Source organism: Melanerpes formicivorus, unplaced genomic scaffold, assembly GCF_026170545.1.
Source record: "Melanerpes formicivorus ecotype bairdi unplaced genomic scaffold, bMelFor1.0.p_v2 SCAF_22, whole genome shotgun sequence".
NCBI lineage: Eukaryota > Metazoa > Chordata > Aves > Piciformes > Picidae > Melanerpes > Melanerpes formicivorus.
Genome location: NW_027142374.1, coordinates 6,226,702 through 6,254,502, shown reverse-complemented (window position 1 = coordinate 6,254,502; position 27,801 = coordinate 6,226,702). Strand labels below are relative to the sequence as shown.

The window sequence follows — 27,801 nt, the reverse complement described above, 5'->3', positions numbered from 1 at the left end:
TCTGAGCAACCTGCTCTAGTTGCAGGTGTCCCTGTTGACTAGGTGAGTTTTAAAGGTCTCTTCCCATGTGGACAGATCATTCTGTGGTCCTGTTTGTAGCAGAGCCAAGGGCAGCCGAGTTTGCTGTGCCAGGGATGGGTACCCAAGGCTGAACACCTCAGATGAGCTTCAATTAGGGCACATAACAAGGTATTGTGCCTGTCCCTGCGTCACTGGGAATTGTAGGAATGTCTCCAGTCTGTTTCACGTGGACAGATCTGTCTCAGAAAAGCAGCCTGTTCTGCTTAATGAAGAGGTGGTGGCAAGGGACCCGATGACTTTGTCCTCCACTCCTAGAAGTGCTCTGGTGGGACCATAGCAGTGCCACCATGACCACAGAGGGGGCACATATAGATTCAGAAGTGCCTAACCCAAGGCCTGCAGCAGCTTTCCACAGCTGCGCCGTGCCATGGGTTAGACTGGAGCTTCAGAATGGGCCTGTGACCTCTCTAGTAGGGTCGAGGCCAGGATTGGCCCCGGAGCAGCCCCGCAGCCTTTCACCGCCACCCCGGCAGGTGGCGCCCTGCCCGTGCTGCCCCGCGCCTCTCAGCCCCGCCCCACTGCTGCCCGACAGGCCGCTCAGCCGAGCGCCGACTGCCGCCGCCCAGCCTCAGGCAGACGATGGCAGATGCGGCCGGGCTGAGGTGAAAGATGGCTCTGTCGCGGGGGCTGCGGTGCTGTCAGCGGGCGTTCGCCTGGCTTCCCGTCCTCATCATCACTCTCGTCGTTCTCTGGTCCTACTACGCCTACGTCTGTGAGCTGTGTCTGGGTGAGAGCTCCTACAGTGCTGGGAGCGGCGTGGCGGGAGGGGGCGTGAGGGGAGGGGGAGTGGGGCCCTGTTCCGCCCGGGTATTAGCCTCAGCACCGGCGCTGCCTCGGGAGCTGTGGGCCGGGACGCCCCGCGAGAGCCTTTCCTGGGGGACAGCGGTGCCCGGCGTTGTTCTGTGAGGGTCCCGAGGGCAGAGTCCCGGCTGGCGGGGCGGGACAGCCAGGCACGGTGCCCGCGGCGCACAGAAGCACCCCTGCACATCTGCGTGGGCTGGGCAGCTCTTGTTCTCCTTGTCCTTCCCCTCTGTGGGTGCTGGAGGAAGAGCTGTTGGTGCCAGTCTTGCTGTGGCTGGGCGGGCTCCTTCAGGTGCTGCCTGTACCTGGCCCGGCGAGGCCGCACCCAGATCATGACTTTCAGCTGGCAAATGTTTCCTCCTGCTCTATCCAGGCCTGGCACTGCAGCAGGCGCACCCTAAAGTGACCAGGTGGATGTGAAGAAGCACATTGGAAACTAAGCCCATGAGGGGGTTAATTAGTGGGAATTTTACGGCGTGCTGGCCTTTTTTATCTCCATAGGATTGGTGTCCTAGCTGGCTTGGCTCCATGATGTGGGTTCTCAGTTATGAGTCTGTGCATTGTATGCCTGCCTGTCAGCTGGGGAAGTGATGTTTGCGGAGATGGGAATCGCTATATCCCAGTGAAAGTCCGTACTGGTGCCATGTGGTAACGCTCAGATGTGATTTCTGGTTAAATCAGTAACCAAAATTAGTGCAAGCCCTGAGTTGCAGTCACACTTTTATCTTCTGGAAAGGATTTTAAAAGCCACAAAAAAACCAATGTTACATTAAAGCACGCTCATGAGTCAACTTGTTAAAGCAGCATAGAAAGCCCTATACTTTAGAAAGGGAATTTTTGGTACTGCCTGGCAATTGTGTAGTTACTTGAATAATTTAACTGGGTAGTAAGTTGCAAACTTTCTCGTTTGTTGTGTTCTGGTTTAGTGTTAGGACAATAGCCTGTCACTAGAAGAAAGGAAGATAAGATCTGGTGAAGGCAGAGAGAAAAGCTGGTAGCTTGGAGTTGTGACATTCTGAGGAAGAGTCTGTGGCTCTTCTTCTTCAGGACAGGGTAAACCAGAGTTCTCAGTTTAAGATGTATCTGTGAAGAGCTACCTTCTGGTACTCCACAGCAAATCAGATCAGATTTTGTTAGGGTTGCTATGCAGAGTAAGACTTACTGGTTTGTTGTTTGGGTTTTTGTTTTGTGCTGGGTTTTGGTGGTTGTTGTTGGGTTGCGGGGGGGTGTTTGGTTTGCTGTGCTTTGTTGGGGGGAGGGTGTTTTTTGGGGTTTTTTTTGTTTGGTTGGGTTTTTTTTGGTTGGTTGTTTTGTTTTTTCTTTTTTCTCAAAGAGAACCAAAATGCAAATGCAGCTTCTTTGATCTGTTTGAATTGGCAGCCAGGCAAAACCCTTAAATACTTCACAACATTTTGTGCCAGCTCTGAGATTGTGGGCTGTTTCTTTCAAGAATTCACATGGAATGGTATCTCCTAGGTGCATGTAGCTGTCGATTAGACCACGTGTCAAAAAATGTGGAGAGTTTTCCTGAAATACTGTCAGTCTTTTGCGATATGCTTTGGTGTAGCCCTGTGCAGATTCAGTGATACTTTATACTGGTTCATTCCAAGTGTCAGTGCAGCTATTAGAGAAGACATTACTGGTTTAAGTGGGGTTTGCATTTGCTCTGTGCTGTTCTGCAAATGCTGGTGTTAAACTTGCAGGAGCTCATCTCACTGCCTAGAATTGCAGCTTAAAATCGCTCCTTTGCCCACACCCATCTGGGTGTTGTTTTTTTCCCCCATCTTTCTCTCCTATGTGTTTTGTTTGTGTGTGGAGGAGGTTATCTATATGGGAATTGAAATGACTAAATTAATTATTTTAAAGTTTGAACATGAGCTGTTGGTATATGCAGTTACTTGAAAACCAACTCTCAGGATGTTCCCTCTCTCCCAGATTTCTAACATAGCCTAACACAGCAAAGCTTCATGTCTCAGTTTCTTTTGGGGGGGGGGGCTTCCATGCCATTTTTTGGGGTTGCCATTTCAGCTGTTACAAGCATATAAATAGTAGATGTGCTTTTTGGATTCTTGATTTTTCATCTTTAATTGTGAAGGCTGGTGAGGACTGAAAGTAGCATGGAGGTGATGTCCTAGAGACATCTCGCTGGGTTTCAAACTCTCAGTGATTGTATGGCCAACAAGACATACTGGAGAAGGGCTCTGATTCCATGTGTGATTAGTGGTTGCTGCCACAGTGAGAACAATGGTCCAGTGTCCTGCAGTAAACCTTTTGGGTTTGTTTTTATATTTATTTAGGAATTTGATCTTGCATGAAAATCCTTAGAAAGGCCACAAGTGCAACATGTACTTCAGGAGGGAACCAGCTTTGTGAAAAGCTGATGTGCTCTTCAGAGTTTGATTTGCAGCAAACCAAAGGCAAAACTAAAGGTTTCCCAGAAGTTTTTACTCCTCTAAAATGAGTGCATAGAGACACAGCAAATTTTTTGGTCTCTTTTTCTTTCCTTCTTTCTTTTCTTTTTTTTTTACTTACATTGTTGAGTATCTTAGAGCTTGCAGATCAAAATGGTTTGCTGGCTTGGTTTTAAGAAAAGCTGCTTTCCTGAGTAAAAGCCCTTCAGTTCCTACTGTGATTTGCATTCTCCAAGTTTGTTATTCGATTATGATGATGGAATGAGTCTTGAGGAGTAGTCTCTTTCCAGGCACTGGCTGTAGGCTGGAAGGAAGTAATCTTATTTTTGTAAGATTGCTGTGCCTCTAGGAGATGATCTGTGCCCACTAGTTTCCTTTCATTCCTCTGTTCCTCTGGGGAGCAGCACATTCCAGTTGCAACCATGAGATTCAAGGCTATGGACTCGATACAAGGGGCTCCCATTCCATGATCACTGGTTGTCTTCCAAGCAGTATTCTGGCAAGGTGTCGCAGAACTGCTCCCTTTTCAGTTAAAGAAAAATGCCTTATCTTTTCTGTTAAACTTGGAGGATGACCTTTAAAAGAGTGGATGGATTTTCAAATAAGTCTTTGAAGTAGACATTGAGCAATGTTCCCTTTGCTGCTTGCTCTAAGTGGGTCTATTAGTATGGACTGTTCCAGTGGTTGTGGTAAAGGAAGGATGGGTTGCAAAATCTCTCCTAGTAGGAAGAGTAAAAATAATTGAGCCATTACAGCCTATCCTTTGTTGCTGACTAGGCCAAACCTGAGGCAATTTGTGATTTGTTATTTATACTGCTGCAGAGATGTGTTGGGGCTTTGCTTACTGTGATCAGGACCTCCTAGAGACTAGCACAAGGCAGGCTCTGAGTACCTGCTTATGAGTTCGTGTGTAGAGATGCTGCTTGGAGAGTTGCTAGAGGAGCCCTGGTAATCTTGTCACATCACTGTCACCTGTGGGTTCTTTCTGTCCTAGTTCTGATGTACTAATCTACAAAATGCATTTTTCAACAAGGGAAACTACAGCATAAGTAACAGATACTGAGCATCCTGATGAGGGTAGCATTTGCGTGAGCGAACAAGGAGTTGTTATGGATGCTTTGGGTTTGGCTAGACTCTGGGCTCTCTTTCTGTCTGTTGAACTTGAATTTTGTTTCCCCAAATGGCTGTGTTTCAAATAGAAATGTTATGTGTCACAAAGTTTTCTGGGAATCTGATTTGCTTTGCAGACACATGTTCTTTTATTTTTCAGTGACTCTGAGCAACCCAGTGGAAAAAGGTATGTACATTCACTTTACTACTTGGCATTGAGACCTCACCAGAGTGCTGTGTCCAGCTCTGGAGCTTTGAACACAAGAAAAACGTGGAATTGTTAGAGGAGGTCCAGAGGAGGTCATGAACATTATCAGAAGGCTGGAGCACCTCTCCTTTGAAGAAGACAGGCTGAGAGAGTTGGGGTTGTTCAGCCTGGAGAAGACAGACCTTAGAGCAGCCTTCCAGTGTTTGAAGTGGGCTACAGGAGAGCTGGAGAGGGACTTTTAAGAAAGGCGTGGGATAACGGGCTGAGGGATAATGGCTTCAAACTGGAAGAAGATGGATTTAGATTAGACATTAGGAGGAAAATCTTCCCTGTGAGGGTGGTGAGGCACTGGAACAGGCTGCCACGAAAGTTGTAGAGCCTCCAAGCCTGGAGGTGTTCAAAGCCAGGCTGGATGGGGCCTTGAGCAACCTGGTCTAGTGGGAGGTGTCCCTGCCCATGGCAGAGGGGTTGGAACTAGATGGTCTTTAAGGTCCCTTCCAACCCAAACCATTCTGTTTCTGTCCTTGTCTACAGGGATTCACAACTCTTCTAGTTAAAATAGCAACAATAATTTCCATCAGTTGTTTTGAACTCTTTTAGTGTCTGCTCCCTGTACCTGCACATTCATGAAGTACAGTGTGCGTGGTTGGACATGCTGTAACTTCAGGATGTACTGGGAAATGGCTGTGTTTAGTCAAAGTGTGAGCAGAAGTAGATGAAAAGGCTTCGATGCCTTTTACCCTTTCAGAAAAATCTCTGTCTGTGTACACCCACACACCCCCTTTCCCCCTTTCTGTTTTATGTTTTCAGAGCTGATTTGACAAGCTGAACAGACTAGTTCTGTTATCTGGCCCATCTAGATTTTTTCACTGTTGTCTTTTGGTCTTCCAATGAAAGCAATTTTAAGGATTTTTGTAGGGAGGCTTTTGCAATACATTTTTTTCTTTCTTTGTTCTCTTGACCACTAACCATACATTGAGTGGTAACATTGGCTTTCAGTTACTACCACAAGTAAGTTTCTGTCTCATCATTACCTGACTTGAGCTCTTCTCAGATTCAGTGGTAGCCCAGACTGACAGATGTTGTTCTGAGGCCCCAGATGCAGTAGGTGGGGTTGCAGAGCAAGCCAGGCAGTGCAGCAGGGTCAGTTCATGAGGCTGTTTCTACTGAGATATTGTTGGAGGCCACAGTGACATTCTAAGAGTAAGGGGTTAGTGGCTATTTCAGTATTCCCCACCTTCTGGGCACCACTGAGAAGAGTCTGGCCCCATCCTCTTGCACCCTGCTTTTTAAATATTCAGAGCACTGATCAGATCCCCTCTCAGGCTGCCCTTCTCCAGGTTCACAGCCCCAGGTCTCTTAGCCTCTCCTCCTCACAGAAATGCTCCAAGACCCTCTTCAGTGGTTCCTTATCTCTCTTGAACTGGGGACCCCAAAGTGACAATTACAGGTTCATAGGGTCAATCTTGCTTGAGAAATTAGGAATTGCTTGGATTTTAGAACTTTCCACGAGTAGCAATTGCTTTAATCTTAGCTTGCTAGACTTTGAAGCTTAAAACAGGAAATATGAAGTTGTTGTTATTAAATAGTGTGTTAAATAAAAATGTCTTGCAAGTCTTTGATGCCTTAGTGAGTGGAGTGTTAAAGAGCTAACAATCAGATGGTTTGTGTAGCTGAGGGACAGTATCTTTTGGCTTTCTGAACCTCAGTGTGCCTACTCATGCCTGAAGGCTTTGAGATAAAGTTTGTCTTGAAATAAGATTACTTGGACGCAGGCTGGATCTCCTGTGACAATGCTGTGTCTAGTGGATTACATTTCTTTTTCAGTAATCACAAGACCTCTTTTGCTCAATTTGAGAGGTATTTTCCTGATCTGTGATACTGTATCAACTCTGGCAAATCAAAGAGATGTGATTTTTTTTGTGGTGATGCAAGGCTCTGCTAGAGCATGTTAATTCCCTCAGCTCTCACAAGCGGTGAAGAAAGCCTTGCACTGGTGGACAGTACACTGATGATCAGCATTATGATTCTACATGCATTTAGTACCTGCTGAACCCAAAATCTGGAGGTGCTGCAATGCTGCAGTATCAGCCTTCTTGCTGCTTAGCACTAGCCAGTTCTGCTTTGTCTGTGCCTGAGATATGGGGAAGAGACAGGAATCCTGTCATTCACAGTGATACAGGGGTGTCCCCTGCCCTCTAGATGAAGTCTCTTATGGCTGTGTTCTTCCTCACCCATGGAATCAGATTTAGGGGTAGAAGGGGAGGCTTGAGAAGGTAAACCCTAACTGCAGCCATGGATCTCTGAAATTCTACTGAGTCTGTCACCATAAGGTGTGGCCATATTGCAATAGTGGTTGGTACTGTAAAGCTTTCTTTATTCCTTGATTATTTTTTTGGTTATTGTTGTGAAAGATGGAAATTATACCCATTGTGAAACTTTTGCTTAACAAGTCATTGCTCTGCTTTTGCTTCCTTTTTTTTTTTCAGTGGCCTATCTTGTAATATTCCATATTCTGTTTGTACTCTTTGTGTGGACATATTGGAAGTCCATTTTCACTCTCCCAGTGCAGCCAGGCAAAAAGGTAAGAGTTCAAGCACTTCTCATTCATTGCAGAACAAAAGCAGGAATGCTGATGAGAACTAAAAAATCCTTCAATTTAGTTCATCTGCACATCTAATGTGATTTCCTAAACAGATGGAAGGTGACTCAGAGTTGTCCCTAAAATTGGAATAATTTACCATTCGGGGAATTCTTTAACTCCCCAAAAAGTTTAAGTGGTTGAATGCTTTGAATTAGAGGTGGTGGTAGCCTTTAAGGCTGCCTTTTCAAGTGTTTCAGGATCTGATAGGATTGTTTGTGTTGAAAATAACAGGACTGATGGTTATTAACTTCCATATTTATAGTGGGGTCATTGATCTCTAAGCATTTGACTAGTTTCAAACCAAATCCTGAGGGCCTTCTGTAACGTGGCCTTGCTGGAGTCTCCTGCGTAAGGACCCTCCGTTTTGGTTTTCACTCCTCATGGAGTGCAGGAGGAACAGGTTCATTTGTGATGGTGATGGTTTCTTGGGCTTGTGAGCCAGATTGTTGTGGTGCATGTGTGAACATTCACTGTTTCACCAACACCCAGCATTGCCTGCTCTGCCGGGAGCCCTTTGTTGTCTCAAACAGGGCTCATGTAGTGGTGAAGTTTACTTCACTTGTCAGACTCTTTCTTGTGACAGGGAGGGATAAAAAAATATTTTTCCTTCAAACCTGGTGAGATTCTGATGTCACATGTCTATGGCAGTGAGGACTGTGACCATGGGCACAGTGTGTGGCTTTGGGTTTGGTGCTGGGTGTATCAGTCGCTCCAGTCTTTGTACTCCCTGATCAGCAGCACCATGGAAGAAAAATGTAGTATACCCTGGTAAAGAGAACCTGGGGTTCACTGTGACAAAAATAAATAATTAAAATGTAATTCATGAGACTTATGTCAGGTGTATGTCTTAATGGTTGAGCACAGGACAGTTAGAAGCAGACATTTGTTTTAGTTCTTTTTCTGCTAAACATATACTGGTTCATGTTGCATTTTGTTTTACCTCTTCATGAAATGCTAATAAAACATGGTGTTTGAAGCAGCAGAACGAGGATGATGTTTATGTGGCACTCCAGATGTACATGGCCATAATCTGATCCTAATTACAGAATGTAGATTTATAAATAACAACTAATCCCAGTTGTAGAAGTACAAAACTGTGTCTGGGAACAGGTTCTTGCTCACAAGGGAAGGGCTTTAAGTGTTCTTTTGTGGTTAGTAATTTTTAGTGAAAAAGGGTAATCTAGGACAGCAGTAGTAGCAATTTAGTTCTGTTGGTTTGTGATCTTAATTTCACTTTAGCACTTCTTCCTGACATACCAGAATTCTGGCTCTCCAGCACTTGATATCTCTGTCTTGACAAACACATTTTCACATTAGATTGCTCTCATTAGCAGAAGGGGGAAGCAAAAACATTTCCAAACTTGCCTGTATTTGAAGTATGATCTTTGCTACCCTCATGCTACCCTTTCATGACTTCTGCTTCTAGTACCACATCTCCTATGCTGACCAGGAGCGCTATGAAAATGAAGAAAGGCCAGAGGTGCAGAGGCAAATTCTCGCTGAGATTGCAAGGAAGCTGCCTGTGTACACCAGAACCGGGAGTGGAGGTCAGCTGAGCAGCTTCTCTAAAGCTTACTGAGCACGTGCTGGCAGCCCAGTTCCTAATGCCACTGCATGCACTGAGTGACAAAGCTAAGTGCCGGGTTCTGCACTTGGGTCACAACAACCCCATGAACACTCCAGGATGGGGACAGAGTGGCTGGAAAATGCCCAGCACAAAAAGACCTGGAGGTGCTGGTTGACAACTGTCTGAGTGTGAGTCAATGCGTGCCCAGGTGGCCAAGAAGGCCACCAGCATCCTGGTTGGGTTCAGGAATAGTGTGTGACCAGCTGGACCAGGGAAGTGATTATGTCCCTGTGCTTGGCACTGGTGAGGCCACATCTCAAATCCTGGGTTCAGTTTTGGGCTCCTCACTCCAAGAAGGACGTTGAGAGGCTGGAGTGTGTCTAGATAAGAGCAATGAAGCTGGTGAAGGGTCTGGACAAGAGGTCTTGTGAGGAGCAGCTGGGCTAACTGGGGTTGTTTAGTCTGAACAAAAGGAGACTTGGGGGAGACCTCACTGCTCTCTACGACTCCCTGAAAGGAGTGGCCTGAAATTTTGCCAGGGGAGATTCAGGTTAGAGATGAGGAAAAATTTCCTTCCTGAAAGAGCGGAACAGGCTGTCCAGGGAGGTGGTAAAGTCACTGTCTCCAGAGGTGTTCAAGAAATGTGTGGACATGGCACTTTGGGACATGGTTTAATGGCCATGGTGGTGTTAGTTTGACAGCTGGACTCAATGATCTTAGAGGTCTTTTCCAACTCAAATAATAATATGACTCTATGCTTTTAATGCCTTTTCTGCCAGGTCTTGGGTTTGGGAAAACAACAAAAAATAAACCGCCTTGAACCCTTCTGTTCATCTTCAGTGGAGTGCCAGGTGCTGCTTTTGAGAAGCAGTATGTTACCCTTTACAGGCTGTTTACAGTTCAAAAGCCTACTTATGTTGTCTGCATTTAGTAACAGTCATAAAATGAAAAATCTGTAGTTAGTTTTACTGCAAATGGAGTCCAGTCTGAGATGCAGAACCTAATTCTGTGACCAGATTTCTGAACCTTGCTCTGTGATTAACTGAGTACTGCACTCCTCTCAAAGCTGGGAAGAAATCCCTACTCAGATTAGAGGTTCTGACCTGCTTATTCCTGCCAGACAGGACAAAGGGTTCTGAAGTAAAGAACTGCTATAGAGGCAGTTATCAAAAGGGGGTCTGTGTACAGTCTGAGCACATGTGGAAGCCAGAGGGAAGTGTATAATTTTACCACTTTTAAGCTGTTGTGTGCTCTGCACTGAGGATTATTCCTCACATCTGCAAGTCTCCAGGAGGATGATGAGCGTTGCTTATCTGATTATGACCTGGCAGCAAAAATCAGCTGCAAACACTCTCATCTTTTGAAGTGATAGAGGAAAGAATATGAATAGCTAGGAAATTAGCAGAATATTAACTAACATGTGAAAAAAAGAACACTTTTCTGTTGTTTGGTATTCATGTGTCTCTAATTTCAGGGATTCGATTCTGTGATAGATGCCAGCTAATAAAACCTGATCGTTGCCACCACTGCTCCGTTTGTGCCATGTAAGTTACTGGGTTGGTTTTCACTGAAGTGAAAATGGTCACCACTAAGTTATGTGAAGGGGCTGTTCCTTCCTATGTCTTTTCATACACAAAGGTACCCAAGTGCCTCTGTTCCAGCTGCAGTCACAGTATATGGTCATGTGTGACAGCATCAGCTTCTGCTGTTTGTGACCCTGAGGTGTTTGCAATCCCACGTCTGCACTTCTTTCAGCCTGAAGTAGCTAGGAATTGTGCACCCATTGAGACCTCTCTGGTTCACCATTCACTGATCTGCTTTCCTTTTTGTCCTTTTGCAGATGTGTTCTAAAAATGGATCACCACTGTCCATGGTATGTCCTAGAGACTGGTTTGTAGCCCTCTGAAAAGAAGCTATTTAAATGCATTTCCCCTCAGCCTAGTGTCTGCACACCCCTGTTATGTTACACTATGCACCTCCTTATGTGGGAAACATTAAATAATGACACCTTAAAATGGCCTGAAATGTTGGGTATTTGGTAAGGCAGATCCTTCCTTTTTGTTCCACAGGCTATGTGTACAAATGATGTTCTGGCTATAGGATTTAACTCCCACTTGCTAGTTCACTCTCTGACTGTTGCTCACATTTTAAAGGGCCTTTAATTTTGGGTGTAGAACTGTTTTGGGGTGCAGTTGGAGGTTGCTTTCTGTAATTATATCTGCATGCAGATTGTTTCTGAAGTGGTGCCTGTCACCTCTGCATGCTCAGAGAGGGGTTGTGGAGAGTGATGCATGGAGTAATTAAGCCTCACACTTCATTTGCTGCCACTACATATCTTAAACTCCTCCTCTTTTCAGAGGAAAGGAAGATGGCAGGAATCAGAAGCCACACAAACATTTCCCCGCCTGAACCTCCCTGGTAATCCCAAAGTACAGAGGGTTTAGCCAACCTGAGTTTGAGACAAAAACCTGCTCTGTTTCCACATTCTCTTGCTGCATTCTAGGGCTGTCTTGGGCATGGAGAATTCTAATCAAATTTGGGGTCATTAGCTTTGTGCAGAACCAACCAAGCAGTGCTGAGTCTGGCTCCTGAGATTTGCAAACGAGCAAAGTAACCCAGAAAGCCCAGATCTGGTTGTGCAGACAAGGAAGAGCCATGAGCGGGAGCCTGCCCCTGTGATGTTCACCAGTGGTACCAACTTCAGAACAGATTCCCAAAAGATCAGCTGTCCTTTGAGTTAGCCAGAAGCCAAGTGAAAAGCAGAGGCTTCAGCTGCGTTTCGTTTTGACCACTACGGGGAGCTCTTTATTGAGAAAATCGTGCTGTAAACACAAGAGGCTTCAGAAAGCCCCCAAATAATTATTGTGCTCTTTGTGTTACACGGGTGTGTGGTGCATCTCCTGACTTCAACTTTGCTTTTGTTCTCCAGGGTGAACAACTGCATTGGATTTTCTAACTACAAATTCTTTCTGCTGTTCTTAGCCTATTCTTTATTGTATTGCTTGTATATTGCTGCAACAGTCTTCAAGTATTTCATTAAGTACTGGACAGTAAGTTGAGTAATCTGGTTGCTGTTTCCTATCCTGGGAGTCTATGGGGGTTTAGTCACTCTTGGTACTTTTTGCTTTCAGCCAGGGGAGAGTCAGATTTCTTCTGTAAGCTGATTTCTGTGCCTGTTCTTGAGATAGGTCTGAAATGCACCAAGGCAGAAGCCAATAGATGTCAGGAATTTCAAACTGTAGAGTTAGCTTATGGGAAAGAAGTTACATCCTCCTCCAGTTCTTGTGTTTGCATGTGTGTAGCTCAGTCTTTGATATCAGAGCAGAACATCCTGACATTGATCTCTACATCCTTGCTCAACAGTATCAACACCCCATGTTCATTTTCTAGCCCCATGTGACTCCTTTCTCAGTTTATAATCAACTGGAATGAAGTCTGCTTCGTACTTAGCCATCGATTGTCATTCAGATGCAAGCAATGCCAGCTGACAGCTCCAGTAAGAGACTGGCCTTTGGTCCAGAGACCTGAGCTCTGTGGCTGCATGTATGGGATGAGCACAGGCTGAGAGATAATTATTTTCACCCAGAGGTCCCCACAGCCTCTCTGCAGATCACACTTAGAAGGCTCTCTGGCTCTTGACTCTTCTACTATAGAAGGAAATCCGTATTTTTCCTGTTTGTAAGGTCCTGCTTGGCTGTTCAACTATTCAAACCATCTCTGCTCAGTTCCCCAATTGCCATAGCTATGAAGACCAGGTTTTCTTGGCAGATTTTGTACTGCAAGGGGTGCAGAATTTTACCCTATGGACAGGAAACTCAGCAGAACACAAACAAGGCTTCAAGAGCTTGTGCTTGCCTATTTACCAGTGGGCATCAAGCATGTTTCTTGTGCCCAGGTGGGAGCTGTATCTGTCCTGGCTCTGTTACACACAGCAAGTTAGTAGCAACCCCCCATTATTTCTGCTTTGGGTACAGGAGGGGAAATGAACCTGGTCATTTCTTGTCTCTGCAAGTTTGAGAACTCCAGATAGGAGTTTCAGAGCATCTTTTTCCTCTCTGTGTTGATTTGTTCTATCACTTGTTCTGTTGCTTTTCTTTCCAGGGTGAACTGACAAATGGACGGTCCAAGTTTCATGTCCTTTTCCTTCTCTTTGTGGCGGTCATGTTCTTTGTAAGCCTGATGTTTCTGTTTGGCTACCATTGCTGGCTTGTCAGCAGAAACAGATCTACTTTAGGTAAGGCTCTTGTGTCTTGCTTCTCTAAGTAAAACAAGAGGAGAAAAAGAAAGAAAAATGTGTATGTGCTCTTCTTCTATACATTCCTGCTGGCTTGTGAGGGGAGGAAGATTTAAGGTCTTGACACAAAACTGCAGAAATTTGTCGCTTCAGATTAGCTCTGTTTGTTAGCTTGTGGGACAAAAGCTCTGTTAGGGAAATGAGAGCCTTTCAGTGTAAAAGACCAATTTTAACAAGGTAAGGCTGTGAAAAGAGTAATGGTACTGTGTGTTCATGCTGGAATGAACCCTAAAACAGGCAGTAGGGGTGGGATAAGCAGTGTCCCTTGAGAAAGGCAAAGAAGTTGTGACTTTAAACCAAATTAAATGAAGGTCTGCAACAGTGTGATTCTGCCAAGTTGTTTCTCTGTCTTTCCTTAGATAAATGTTGTTCAATTTTTAAAGGCTTTTGGATAATGTTTTGTAACAAAACACAAACAAGAGTTTGAGCAAATATTCTGACTGTATAGCTTTTAACTTCAAAGCTCATTTCATGAAGCACTGAAGCTCATGTATTCCAAAAGATCAGACCTCTGCAGCAGCTTACAAGGTAGATCAGATTGTCTCTAGTGCACTCCAGGTTCTCCTCCCCTTTCTCCTCTTAATTTTATGTCTCACCATAACAGAGGGTCTATTTGCATGTTTGTTCCTAATGCTTGTTCATTATCTCATTAGTGAATGAGGCAATTTAAACCTCCAGTGCCACTTCTGAAATACGCATTGAAGACCAACCTGCTAATTCTGCAGATTTCTTAACTTAGAATTTCAACAAGTTTCAGGCAAAGATCTTTCAACTCTGTTCTCTAGATTAATGAAGCCATTTGTAGTTCACTTGGACTGTTCCATTATGTTCAGTGGCAAGACCAAATTCCCACCTTCAGTTTCAAAGTCTTTTAGAGTCTTGCAGAATAAAAATCTATGGTTCTCAAGCTTTGAATCATTGTGAAGGCAGTTCACAACCTGTTAACCATGCTGTCTTCAGATCGCTGCAGCGTACACAGCCCTGTTTCACAGTGTTTGGCATTGATTTTCACTTTTTTTCCACTGAAATTGTGTAGAGGCTTTCTCAGCTCCAGTGTTTCAGAATGGCCCAGATAAAAATGGATTCAATCTTGGCTTTGTAAAGAATCTTCAGCAAGTGTTTGGAGAAGAAAAAAAGCTCTGGTTACTACCTATTGCCTCCAGGTAAGTAATAATCAAGTCAGCGCTAAAAGCAAATACAATTATCTGAAAGGACTGACTTCTGCTTGTCTGCTTCAGCCTCATGGGTTTCACCCCTTGTGGTGTGGCTTGGCTGGCTACTGCTGTGCATCGGTTCTCCATAGTAACAAGTGAGACAGGGCAAGAGAAAATGCACCAGGGGAGGTTTAGGTTGGATATTAGAAGAAATGTCTTCCCTGAAAGGGTTCTCAAACACTGGAACAGGCTCCCCAGGGGCGTGGTTGAATCATCATCCCTGGAGGTGTTTAAAAGAGGCAGAGATGTGATGCCAAGGGACATGGTTTAGCAACAGACTTGGGAGAGTTTTCTCCATTTCCTGTAGAGGGTTAGGTCACAGGAAAGTGGCTGTTTGATTTGCCTTCCAGTAACATCTAACTGAGATTGGAGCCAGTTTCTGCTGGCTGTCATTCAAACACAGGAGAATTTCTGCCCTGAAGAACGAATGGCACAAATGGGTAAAATTTATACCTGTGGGATAAATTCCTCCTTCTTCATAATATTTTCTTTAGTTCCCTGCTCACTTCCAGGTGTCCAGAAGTTAATATATGATATTTTTTTGGTGGGGGGAAGGTGGTGTTTTGTTGGTTGGTTTGTTCTTGGGATTGCTTGGTTTTCTTTTTCTCTGTATCCTAGTTACTTGGTGCAGTTAGGCACATACAAGTTCTGCTAAAAATTTCTTAATCCCAGACTATAGGATTGAATTGAGCACCAAAGCTGCTTGCTAGTGAAATTGGGTCTGACCTGCCACAAAAAAAAAAAAAACCACAGTATTTTTCCAAACTTAAAAATAATTTGTAGTGAACACAGGAAATATCAGCAACAGAAAACTTAGCAGCTAAAATGTGTAGAAATTGTCCCTCTTTCGAGTCACTTGCTGCTTTTACAAGTGTGTCTCTCTGCCTTTTTCCATGTAGCCAGGGTGATGGACACTTTTTCCCAATGAGATCTTTGTGTGAAGCTCAGAATCCTCTCCTAGCTAATGAAGAGCAGTGGGAAGATGATGGAATAGATGAAGAGCCTCATGGTAAGGTAGTGTTAAGGAAATTAGTTGTGCTCTGACCTGCAATGGGTAAGGGATGGATTACAAGAGCTAATCACATAAGAAATTGTCTTGGCTAAGTCTTGGGCAGCTCAGATTTGATTAATGAACACAGACTAAAAAAAAAACCCTACTTTGGACTCAACTCTACCTCAGAAGCTTTCTACTTGCAAGTAAATGAACTGCAAATTTGATTATTTCTTTTTTTCTCCTTGCATATTTACCTCCAACCTTTGCTCTCTGGAGAATACAGCATGTATCAGAATCTCAGGGTTCATCTCAGAGACCCCAGTCACTGTGTTTGAGGGCTCAGAAATCTTGTCAATAAGTTAAATAGGGGCTGATACTTTTTTCCTGTTGATCAAGGACACCATCCACAGGTTGTTTTTACAAGAAGTGTGATCATCTCACTCTTCTCCCCTTAAGGAATGGTGAAAGTGTTAATTAATTCTCAGGTTACTTTAATTAGCGGATGGAGCAAAAACACACAGAGAGCCACACTGCTAGGAAAATAGGCTTTTCAGGACCTAGTTGCTAGGACTGAAGAGGCTTATTTCAGCTTTTCTTCAGATTAACTACTTTAGTTAGTTTGTATTTGTGTGTTAGAAACTGCCTTTTCCTCCTGCTTTGTTCAATACATTTTGGCAGTTAAAAGGTAACACAAATTGACCTTAAGAATAACAAAATCTGGCATGTCTGTGTATTGTCTGGGATGCTGGAAATAACTCCTGTAGCAAGGAATCAGGACTCCTTCCAACTTTCACAAAGCATAAATCCTGTCAATAAAGAAAATAAATTCTTAAGTATGAAAACATGTGACAGTGAGAGGACTTTTGCCCAGATCAGACCCCAGACTCTGGAGTTCATATGAAGCCTCACAATTTATAGTGCTTATAAAATAAATGACATTTGAAAAAAAAATGAGGAGCTTGATGAAATGTTTCTCTGTAAAGTTACTGTGCCCAGCTGCATTATTTCAGTGTTTGCTTCCACTCCAGCTATGCTGTGTCTGCATCAAGCTGAGCATCTTGAACCACCACAGCTGCAAAAATCAGCTCACATGTGGCTGCTGGTGGAGATGAACACTTAAGGGGACTGAGGAGAGGACAAGCCCAGCTGAAAGCAAGGAGATGAAGTAGCTTTGTCAAGGTCCCAGGGGTGGACAGACCATCTCCTCAATCACCTTCTACCCAGGGTTGTCCTTTCTTTCTGTGATATGGATGTTCAAGTGTGCCCTTTCTGGCTGGATTTATTTTTCCCCCCTAATCCTGGCCTTGCTAAGGCTTTTGTAGGGCACCTTTTGTGTCATTTCTTAGCTAGGGACTGGAAACACTTGCTGCAAGTTAATAACTTGATTTTAATTGTTTTTTGGTTCATCAGTGCTCCTCCCTTATTCACAGGCAGCTGTTTAATCTGTCTAGCCAGAGAGCTACCCCCAATCCCATGATGACAGTTTAGAAGGGTTTTGAAAGAACTCTTCTAGAATGTATCTGACATGTTGGTCATGGCTGTGTCAGTGCTGTGAATGCCTGCACTCTCTGTCTTGTGGAGCCTGGGACAGGACAGCCACTTGGAGCAATATCTCATCTCTTTGATGGATTTATTAGTTCAATTGTTTCATTTAAACTCAGACAAAAGGCTTCAGTGTGAATCAAATCTCTCCCAAATTGTTCTCACCTTTAAATATTTGTCACCTGTATGAAGTGACACCTTCCAGCAGAAAGCAGCCTATCTGGAGCAACAGGTAGATGGTGATGTCTCTCTTCTTGTGATGAAGCTTCAGGTGTCTGAAGGCTTGTGATCTGAATTTAAATTCAATCAGTAGGAGCCTAATTAAAGTAGCTTCATGTCCTGAAATATCAGCTAATTTGGCTTAGCAGTCCTTTGAGTGGAGAAGTCATCTGTGGTGACTGCAGGGATTGAATTTCTGTCCCTGGAAAAAGTGAAAAAGCTCTTCAGATGTCAGAAGTGAGCAGAGATTGCTTGGACAGTGCAGCTGGGTATTGGCCAGGTTGGAAAACTCAGACAAAAGACTGGGTCTGCATCTCCCCCACAGCAAACTCCTGGCCAAGCTGTCAGCTCATGGCTTGGACAGCAACACTCTGCTCTGGGTTAGGAACTGGCTGGAGGGCTGAGCCCAGAGAGTGGTGGTGAATGGTGCCACATCCAGCTGGCAGCCACTCACTAGTGGTGTCCCTCATGGATCAGTGCTGGGCCCCATGCTCTTCAATATCTTTATTGATGATCTGGATGAGGGGATTGAGTCCTTCATCAGTAAATTTGCAGATGACACCAAGCTGGGTGCAGGAGTTGATCTGTTAGAGAGAAAGAGAGCTCTGCAGAGGGACCTTGACAGGCTGGACAGATGGGCAGAGTCCAAGGGCATGAGATTCAACACATCCAAGTGCTGAGTTCTACACATTGGCCACAACAACCCCATGCAGTGCTACAGGCTGGGGTCAGAGTGGCTGGAGAGTGGCCAGGTAGAGAGGGACCTGGGGGTAGTGGTTGATAGTAGGCTGAACATGAGCCAGCAGTGTGCCCAGGTGGCCAAGAAGGCCAATGGCATCCTGGCCTGTATCAGGAATAACATGGCCAGCAGGAGCAGGGAAGTCATTGTGCCCCTGTTCTCAGTACTGGTTAGGCCACGCCTTGAGTAATGTGTCCAGGTCTGGGCCCCTCAGTTTAGGAAGGATGTTGACTTGCTGGAAGGTGTCCAGAGAAGGGCAACAAAGCTGGGGAGGGGTTTGGAGCACAGCCCTGTGAGGAGAGGCTGAGGGAGCTGGGGTTGCTTAGCCTGGAGAAGAGGAGGCTCAGGGGAGACCTTCTTGCTCTCTACAACTCCCTGAAGGGAGGTTGTAGCCAGGTGGGGGTTGGTCTCTTCTCCCAGGCAAGCAGCACCAGAACAAGAGGACGCAGTCTCAAGCTGTGCTAGGGGAGGTTTAGGCTGGAGGTGAGGAAGAAGTTCTTCATAGAAAGAGTGATTGGCCATTGGAATGTGCTGCCCGGGGAGGTGGTGGAGTCACCATCCCTGGAGGTGTTTAGGAAGAGACTGCATGGGTTGCTTGGTGCCATGGTTTAGTTGATTAGATAGTGTTGGATGATAGGTTGGACTCAGTGATCTCAAAGGTCTCTTCCAACCTGGTTAATTCTATTCTATTCATTTCATAAGTAATGACAGATATGCATAGATATATATAGGTACATAAAGGTTGATATAAATGGTTACACTGTGTCTGAGAGGAAAAGATTAAGTACAAGCAGTGCTAAACCCTGCATCAACGGCTGCCTTATAATCAGTTTGGCAGTGGTGGAGGGTAGCTGTGCAGGAATCTGTGTCAGTTGGACTAAATTAGTTGGTAAATATATTCAGCCAAACCAGTCTGGGTCTGCATGTGGATCAGACTTGCAGCTGCTGAATCAGTTAGATGAAAAAAGACGTTCTGTTGGTAGTGAAATTTCAGTGAGACTAATGGCCCAGAGCCAGCAGGACTGATGTATTCTTTTAATCCATTCCCTTGGACATTCAGATTGTGCTTTCCTGAAGGGATGAAGAATAAAGGGCTGTTCTCTGGAACTTCCCATCTCAGTAAGTGGATTAGATTTGGCATGGTAAAATGGATGTCTGTGCTACTAACTATGAAAATAACCTGAGAATGGAAATAGCAGGGCTGCTTTTCATCCAGAGCAAGGGAATAGGAAGCCCAGGCAGATGTACTCATTGTGTCTGTTGTTGAGTGGTAAGGGGAAGGTGTTTGCTCTTTGTTTTTCTTTTACAGAGAAAAATTCATTTGGAGAGAATTAAAGAAGGTTCTGTGGCTGAATGATTTTTGATGCTGCTCTTGAGTCATCTCTTACAATGAGCTCTCCATCTTAAAACTGTCCTGTGTGAGATCAGTGTAAGGTGGCTACAGAGCAACACAGATTTGAAATCCTGGGTTGGGCAGGCACAGGAACAACTGTAGCAGTGTGAACTGGGGAGCTTGATCTCGTTCCTATAGCTGCCATAGATTGTTGGTTTGTTTTTTCCTAGAGCAGTGTGTTTCCCTTCATGATGTTTTGCAAGTGGGGATAAATACAGCCTGATTTTAGGGACACGGTTCCTATGATTCTATAACCTTCCTGTCTCTCAGGCAGGTTTGAAGATAGATTTATGCATAGCACTTGAGTTTCTTGGGTGTTAGTTACTGTATTAGTACAACTTTACAGAGCAAACAGCTGTTGCCTGGTATCAGCAGCTTGCTGTTCCCATTGAATCTGAGGTATGAGCTGCTTTCAGGCCAGCTGCCATTTTAAACAGTCTCCATGTAGTTGTAGACTGCTGGTAGATTGACCTGGAGCTTCCTCTTCTTCAGCTGGAACAAGCACAGTTGCCTCTACCACTCTCCATAGGTTTAAAGTAGAAATTCCTGTGCTGTTTGGCCTCCATAGCTTTCAGTTTTCCAAGATTTGGGCAGAAACTGTGCCTTCATAGGAAAGTGTTGGGTTTACTTTGCAAGTGAAAATGTTTGGGAGTAAGCTTGCTGTGAGTTCATGAGATGTATTACCATGCATTTCTGCCCAACAGTATTCAGAGCATACTGAATTAACCCAACAGTATTCAGGGAGGATGGTTTCCTGATTCATTAAGCTTTGGGACCCTCACTCCCATCCAACAGAAGGGCTTTAGGAGCCTGTGTTGTAAGCACAAATGACGTTTCACTCTTCCTTGTTTTCTCCCACTGCTTGGTTTTGGTGGGTTTTGGTTTAGGGGTGTTTTTTTTGTTTTGTGTTGTGGGGGGGGGGTTGGTTGGTTGTGTTTTGGTTTGTTTTTTTGTAAGACCTCAGCAAATTAAGCGCTCTGAGCACTTCAGATTCCTTCTCAGACAGCAGAAGTAAACCAATATAATTTCAGGCCAGAAAGGCCTGAAATGTTCCACTGAAAAGGAAAGATCTTTATTTGTCTTTGTGGCTTTAAAGCTTGTGACACAGCTATGAAATAGAGGAAGTCAGTACAGTCGCCTCAGTTTAAAACCTGCTGTTCAGTTGCCTCAGACAAGTGGTTGTCTGTTTTTGTTGCTTAGTGAAAAATATTTCTGAGTGGAAAGCCATATGTACTTATCTCTAACTACTTTGTTGTGCAGATGCTGGTGAAGCTTCATCCCTTGCCATAGAAAAGGAGACATAGCAGCTTGAACTGCAGCGGTGTAAAGCCTGTTTGGAAAGGTATTTTTGCATTACCTTCAGAGCAGCTACTCTGCAGAGAAGTAGGTAGGCAAGGCTGGGCAGGGTTTGACTTCAGTGGTGCACAGTGCTCATGCAGAGCATGCTGAAGGCTGTGGTGTGCAGACCTGTAATGCTGGCTCTGGAGCAGGGCAGCTGGGAGAGCAGTCTGAGCCCACCAAAGGGCAGAGTACTCACCAGAATACTGGGGTGGTGCATCTCTGCATGGTATCATTTCACCAAGATTTCTACATCTTGTCCTGAAATATTTTGTTTAAGGTAATCCAAAATTCAGCAGTGGCTATGCAGTAGCCCTGGGCTGGATGTTGATGCAGTTGACACAGAAGCCAAAGGTACTGTTTGTAGGGAGGGTACAAACCCTGCAGCTCCTCTGGTAAATGTGGCAGGAACAACTCTTGCCACTGACTGGTACAATACAAGATCAGAAATTTGCTCAGGGATTGATGGAAGGTGTGGGCAGGTGCAGGCACGATTTAAAGAAGCAGAGGCTGAGAACAGCCGAGTTGCAGTTATGAATAAATGGAAGTCACTTGTACTGCCCACTTGTACTGCTACTTCCTTACCTATTCATTTTTCACCCTGGAGAAACTTGAGTACAACAACAGATGATCCAGTTTGTGGAAGATGCTGCTATCAGAATATCTGTAATCTGTTCTAACTTCAGAATTAACCACAGGGGCTGAACAGTTTCAGATTCAGAACTAACCACAGGGAGCTGTCCTGGACACACCCTGCTGCAGCAAGCTGCAGTCTGAATCCCCCCCCCCTTCAGGCTCCGTGAAACATTATCACAGTGGAGTGTAGCTGACCTAGAGCGAAGGAGCCTCCTCTGCTGCCCCACTTGGAGGAGGTGGGATGTCAGATGGAATTTGCCCCGTTGTTTTCTGTGGGTGTTGTGTGGCAGAGCACTGTAATCCACACACCAAACAGAGCAGCTTGAGACTGCTATAAATGGGCCCTCTGCATATTGTAAATGTGATTCCATTTTCTTCTACTAAGAAAAACCTGCTGCACTTTTTTCTTTATATAACTTTCAGTTTCCCTCTCAGGAAGCAGTGTCCCTTCTCTTGGCATGGACTTCAGTTCTGAGGGGCAGCAAACAAGTGGTTCTTCAAGATGAGAAACCATCATGAAGTGTGACCTGATTGGAATCTGCATTCTAGAGTGCTTCTCCAGAATTCCTGCTGTCCAGATGTTTCAAGGCTTTATAAGTTACAGAGTGAACAGAACAGTTTTATAGAGTGATTGATCTGGCCAAGCTTCTTTGGCCTGCTCTGTTTATTTTATAAATGATATATATTTTATATTCCAGGTAGGTAAGACTATTGATGCGAGTGCATTTCCAAAGGCCTTTTCAATTTGCAAACATCAGGGACTCAAGTTCTTGAAATTCTTCCAAGCCATAATATTCCTGAGGATGTTATTTACTGGGGGACTGATCCTCCAACCTTCTCTGACAAGTGGCATTTGCTAACACCTTTAGAGTTCTGTCCTGAGTCAGTTCAGCTCAGTGAGAGACAGGCCCACCAAATCTGACACTCACTCGATAGTTGGAGCTAAGTGTGTGGAAAGAAAAGGTGCTGTAGGTGCACATGGACACGTGCAGCCATGTGTGACAACAAAATACTCATGGTGCCAGTGTCAAGATACAAGAATATTGTGGCCATAGATTTTGTACAGGTTTTTTTAGGAGGGTGTAATAATCTTTTAGTGCCCTTTAAGCCCTGCCCTACCTGCAAGCACATAAAATGCAAAGGGGAACTGCAGACAGTGCAGTTTGCATTGGTTCCTGGGGCTAAAGTTATTGCCTCGCTCCTGTTTGATGGAAATCTGTGGTTATGGACCCACAAAGGAAGATCTGGAACACTGCAACTGGAAACGTGCACTGAAAGTTTAGCTCCAGCAGCAGTGTTTGGAGTTTACCCTCCACAAAGGTAATTTTAGTCCTGTACTGCTGAAGAGACAGTGGATGTACTGAATTCATTCTGACTTCTTCTTAACTGATTGTACTCACCGGGGGGTTAAAGGGTTTCCATCACTAGAAGGTGATCAGATTTTTGTTTAATTTTGCTCCATTCACAGCCTGAGCAGTGTTTCACTTGGTTTATTCTGTGCACTGCACGGGAGAATCTGCTGTCAGGACGACACCCATTTTTCCAGACCCGAGTCTTTTTTTACCTGCATGATCCAGACCTGGCAACTCCATTGTTCACGTTTGAATTAGATGCATGCTGAAAGTATTCTGTGTTTTAAGATCACTTCTTACCATTTTCTATCCTGGTTTTGTGTTGATCAGCGTGTTTATGTTGACAGTGATACAGAAGCAGTAGTGCATGTCCTGAGGAATTACCTGATAAGTATCTAAGGCCTTGCCTACCTACTAACCCCATTGTTTCTTCTGTTTGCTGTGTGGAAATGTCTTTGTGAGACTGCAGAGAGGCTTGTAGAGATCTTTCTGTCCAGAAGAGTAGACTTCAATTACCTGGTGTAACACTGTAGACAGGTATTTTATATCTCAGCCTCTAGTTTGGCACAGAGCTGATAGCAACTGCTGTAGAATGTCATAGCTGAGGTTTAGCTGTTGGGAGTCAGGGTGGGCTCTCTCAGGCTGAGTGCAGGTTACTCTCTCTTCTCCTCTGAGCTGTACTGGACTCTGAATTTTCCTGCTTCTGCCACTTCAACCACAGCCCTGGGTGGTTTTGTCATCAAATGGCTGTTGAGTGCTGAAACTCTTTCTTCTTTCAGCCTAAACCTGCATTTCTGATATAAAGCTTGTGGTGGACCTCAAGTGGTGTTTGATGAAAAATAGTAGGAGAGTGAATCACCTCAGTTCCAGCAAAAGCTGGTCTGGGAGGTGATATTTCAGGAGAGAAAGATGGCAGCTAAACACAATAGGTAGTGTACAGGAACTTGGCACCAGCAGGGGTGCTCTTTGTGCCTTTTGAAACTCTCTTTGGTGAGGTCACAAACATCATTGCAGATGGCTACTAAGGAGAGTAGAGTTTTCAGTTAGTACTTTTTGCCTTCAAAAAGGCTGTTAACTAGAGATCTGGGCAGTCTAAAAGAGTCGTTTTGACTGTATTCCCTGCCACCCATGGTTTTAAAGCTGGACTGCTATTTGCTCTGTCAAGTGACTTTTTTTCCTTTGCTTCTGAGAAAATTGATGTACAAAGACTGTGATAAGAGCAGGATGCAGAAAGTCCTGTTGAATATGCACTGCAAAATAGAAATGACTCCAGCTGTTTGCAGTCACTGCTGCAGGTAACAAAGAAGATAAAGTATTCGGCAGTGTGGGTAGCTTTTTTAACACACAAATAGCTCTTGACTACATCTCCTTTGTTTTCCATCCCCCAGAGGCTCTGCACCACATCATTACTCACTGCAAGGGCTGAACAGTCAAACCTCTCCTGATGTACCTCCACTTCACCTGCCCTGCCTGTGCCCCCTATCCTAGCACTCCAGCCATGTGACTTGTTCCACCAAGTCTCAATAACACCAATGATACTGTAGCTCTGGGAGCTGACCTGAGCTTCCAGTTCAGTCTGTTTCCCATACTGCCTGGCATCGGTGTACTATGCTTCTGAGCAACCTGTGCACCCAGGAGCAGTGTAAATATTCCCACTGGGATTTGCTGCCTCAGGACTCTTACTGTCAGTCTCTACCTAGCCAGGTGCTGTGAAAACTTTTGCCCAAAGAAACCTGGTAAACTGCTGAGGCTCTCAGTTCTGATGGTGATTTTTGTGGCTCTAGTGCTCATTAAGCTCTTGGTGTGGTGTGGAACCAGGAAGGCAACTGTTCCAACCCCATCTAAGGGGCTGTTTGCTGTAGCTTAGCATTAGATCTGTGCTACAGAATAAAGCAGAAGTGGTTCTCAGCTCACGGTCAGAAACAGCTTGTCCTGAGTGCATCCCATGCTGCCAGTAGAGCTTGAGGTGCAGAAGCACCTGTATTCAGAGGACAATTAAATCAGGGCACAGAAGACCGAGTTCAGCCCCAGTACAGCAAGCTCTTCCTTGCCTCTGGCCTGTTGGTTGCTCGTGTTTCAGCACTTTACAAATACTTTCTATGTCCTTCCTGCAGTGAGGACTTTCTCCGCTGTCAGCAGCTTTTCCAGGTGGGTGTCATTGTGTGAAAGCACCAAGGCTCTTGCTGGACTCTACTGTGAAACCTGCCAGTGTCTCATCCCTGGACCCACAAATAACTAACCACTAATAGTCCCTCCTCACCGCATCCCCTGCTCTCCCATTGACATTCAGGTACACTGCTCTCCTTAACAAACAAATGAACAGCGGGAACATCATATTGATGTTTTTATGGATAGTTCTGCAGTAGTCCTCTCCTTGGCCAGAGAACCCTGTCCAGGAAATTTTGACTTCTATCACTGCACTGCTGTTTTGTTTTGTCTCTTGCTGAATTGGTAGTGTGGTTTGGGGTAGATTCCCTTGAGCAGGACTCAGTACTGAATGTTTTCAGTAGGCTGTACCTACTGCAGGTCGTGTACTGTCACTGACAAGGACCAGGGAGCTTCCTAACAGCACCAGAGCAATGAATGTTTCTTTCCTGGAATAAACCAGAGATCTCTACTAGCTGTAGGGTTTTCATTCTGGGTGCTGGTGTGGATGAAAGCACAACTTAGTCTTAGTTACCCAACCTGATGCATAAAGTCTGTAATATAATATGAATGTAAAGTGTGGGGGGAGAGAAAAAAAAACACATTTACCTGTTCTTCTTCAGTTAGATTTAACAAGTGATGTGCTGAGATGTGTTCAGGGACCAACTACCTCCTGTGTAGTCCTCGTTCCAGCAGAAGAGATTTCCTGTTTGCAGAGCTGTGGCGAGCTGGCAGGGTAAGGAGGTGCTCTGACCTCGGGTACTGATCCTCAAGGGTCACATTTCCATTGCAGTGACTCTTTTGGTACACGTTTTTGAAACTGATCCATAGTACTTGAAAATGACTTGGGTTTACTGGTGATTTTCTAACTCTGTCAGCTCCTGTTCTGTTACAGAACACTTGGAAATGCAAACTCATTCTGAACCCCTCACTACAGCTACTCCATTGCAGAGGGGCTTGTTTCCTGAGGAGTGGTCTGTCCAACAGCCTGGCAGCAGAGCCAGGTGTGGCATCACCACCTACTCCTCCTGCTTAATGCTTCATGTCCTGTCCTGGCAGCTACCATTGATATCATACCCAGTCATACAGTTTTATTCTTGTCCTTTTCCTGTCCCCCTTTGAGAGTCTTCCCCCTTTCTCCTGAATATAGAGTGTAAATCCCATCAGCTTCCAGCTGCTGTGCTGGCTTTGTGGATACTCTGAGGGTGAGTGGCTGTCATTTTAACCGGTTGTGCCACTCAATTATTTTAGTGTTTGTCAGTTTGTAATTCTCATCTTTCCACCTCACCTTGCTTTGCTCTGAGCAGTGGGCTCCAAAACTTCCTGCACTGCTTTTCTCTTCCCTAAAATCCTTGTTTCTTCCTTTTCTACCCTGAGCTGGGAATGTAAACCTTGTGAAATAAAATGTACGTTTACATTTCAGACATGAGCCTGGTTTATGCTGCTCAAAACCTTTATTTTTGGTGTGAGGTTCTAAGATTTACAGCAGCATTTGTAGAACTCCAGCAAGTGACAGCCACTGCTATTAAAGAAAAGTAGAAGTTATGGTGAGGAGGAAACAAAAAAAACCAACCAAAAATCCAACAAAAAGGACAAAGGGATCATCTTTGCTGCCATTCGAACTGTGCTCACAAAGAAATGCCTGTTTGTACCAAGGGCTGGTACCAGACAGCTCATGTAATGTGAGTATTGTACCTGAAGGCATTCCTGCTCTTTCAGCACTTACTAGACTTGAACATTTCTCCAGCTAAACCTTGGACTAAATCCCATGGGAAGCCTGGAGACAAACAAAAGCCCTGTCCTCTGAGGACAGGGTGTGCTGCACCTCCTCAGATCAGCACTGCCCTGAGTAACAAATGAAAATCCCATGGATTCCTGACAGTGTTGGTGTACTTATTTTATTGCCTGCCTTTTTCTGGAGGATCCAGGAGCTTCTAGGATGTGTAGGAGAGAAACAGTTTCCCTCTCTGATCTAATGATGCCATGAACCAGCTGGGCTGGTGTAGAGGTGACCTGCCTTAAGGAGGAAGAGGTATGGCTTTTATGACTAAGCTGCATGAGGAGGTAGATGGAACCAGTTGTGCTGTATTTCTTCCACATGTAGGCAATTCCTCTTCTGCAGAATCACATGAATGTGTAGATTCTGCTGTACTTACTGGTGGTCCAGGCAGGACCTACTCCAGAGTAATTCCAGACTGTGGTGTTGGAGCAGGGAGCTTCTAACAGCTTCCCTTCTGCTAGTAACATAAACCAGAAAAGGTTGGTTTATCTTACAGATTATTCTATCTGTCCAGCAGTTTTCCATCGCAATGTGACTCCGTTTGTTGTGAGAATGGATCCCTCGGATAACACTTGATAAACTCTCAGGATCAGATAATGGCAGACTTATCTCTGTGTTAGAATACAGCACCAGGAGCTTTTGACTTTGCTTCCAAGTAAAGCATGTGGGTTCCACTCACTGGTGTTGTGACCAGGCAGGAAGACCTGGATGGAGCAGGATACCAAATCAGGAGCCGTTTGGGATCCAACACACTACCTCCCCTCCATTGGCTGAGAGCTCTCTGCACTCCAACCCACCCTAGCACCTTATCTTAGCAGGGAGAGCTCTGCCAGCAATTGCGAACCCACTGGAAACAGTAACAGAAATCCCACTGTACTGAGCTGTCAGGACTCAGCTGCTTTACACATAACCAGTAGAGCTAACTGGTGTTTAGTTAGGTTCAGGAGTTTAATGCTGCTGCCAGCACTGAGACTTTTGATATCAAATGTGTTTTTAGAAAAGCTTTGGGTACTTGTTTCTACTGTCCCACAAACAGAATATTCTGACTGTATTCTGAATGCTTTGTGTACCTTTCAGTAGTGTTTTCCCAGTGTTTGTATGGTTTCTACAGCTCAAAATCCTGTACCTTCTGCTTTGTCATTTTCTATCATGGTTTATACTGGAAGCCTGTACTGCAGGCCAGGACTGTATTAAACCCATTTTTGGCTAATTGATTCCATTTGTGAATGGTTATTTCTCTGCCTTGGCCTATGCTCAGGCTCAATGTTCTCCCTCTAGAAGAGAGAGAACACAACCTTAGTTGAAATTACTGTTTCAAGGTGGGAAGGTTCTT

The 27,801-nt window shown here is 44.7% G+C and overlaps 1 protein-coding gene across 2 annotated transcripts; it reads left to right on the top strand.

The window, feature by feature from the left end:
- The first annotated feature begins 662 nt into the window (after nucleotides 1-662).
- Nucleotides 663-27,682, top strand: ZDHHC15 (zinc finger DHHC-type palmitoyltransferase 15). 2 transcript variants are annotated; one of them, XM_068151982.1, is made up of 12 exons: nucleotides 663-808; nucleotides 4,564-4,590; nucleotides 7,101-7,195; nucleotides 8,682-8,802; nucleotides 10,297-10,366; nucleotides 10,663-10,695; nucleotides 11,752-11,872; nucleotides 12,924-13,056; nucleotides 14,153-14,279; nucleotides 15,230-15,339; nucleotides 20,478-20,559; nucleotides 21,627-27,682. In XM_068151982.1, exons 1-11 carry the CDS (start codon nucleotides 691-693, stop codon nucleotides 20,519-20,521), a joined length of 999 nt encoding a protein of 332 aa, XP_068008083.1. In that variant the 5' UTR covers nucleotides 663-690; the 3' UTR covers nucleotides 20,522-20,559; nucleotides 21,627-27,682. The 2 variants fall into 2 exon arrangements, with proteins under 2 accessions (XP_068008083.1, XP_068008084.1); XM_068151983.1 differs by having other exon boundaries at nucleotides 21,615-27,682.
- Nucleotides 27,683-27,801: the final 119 nt, after the last annotated feature.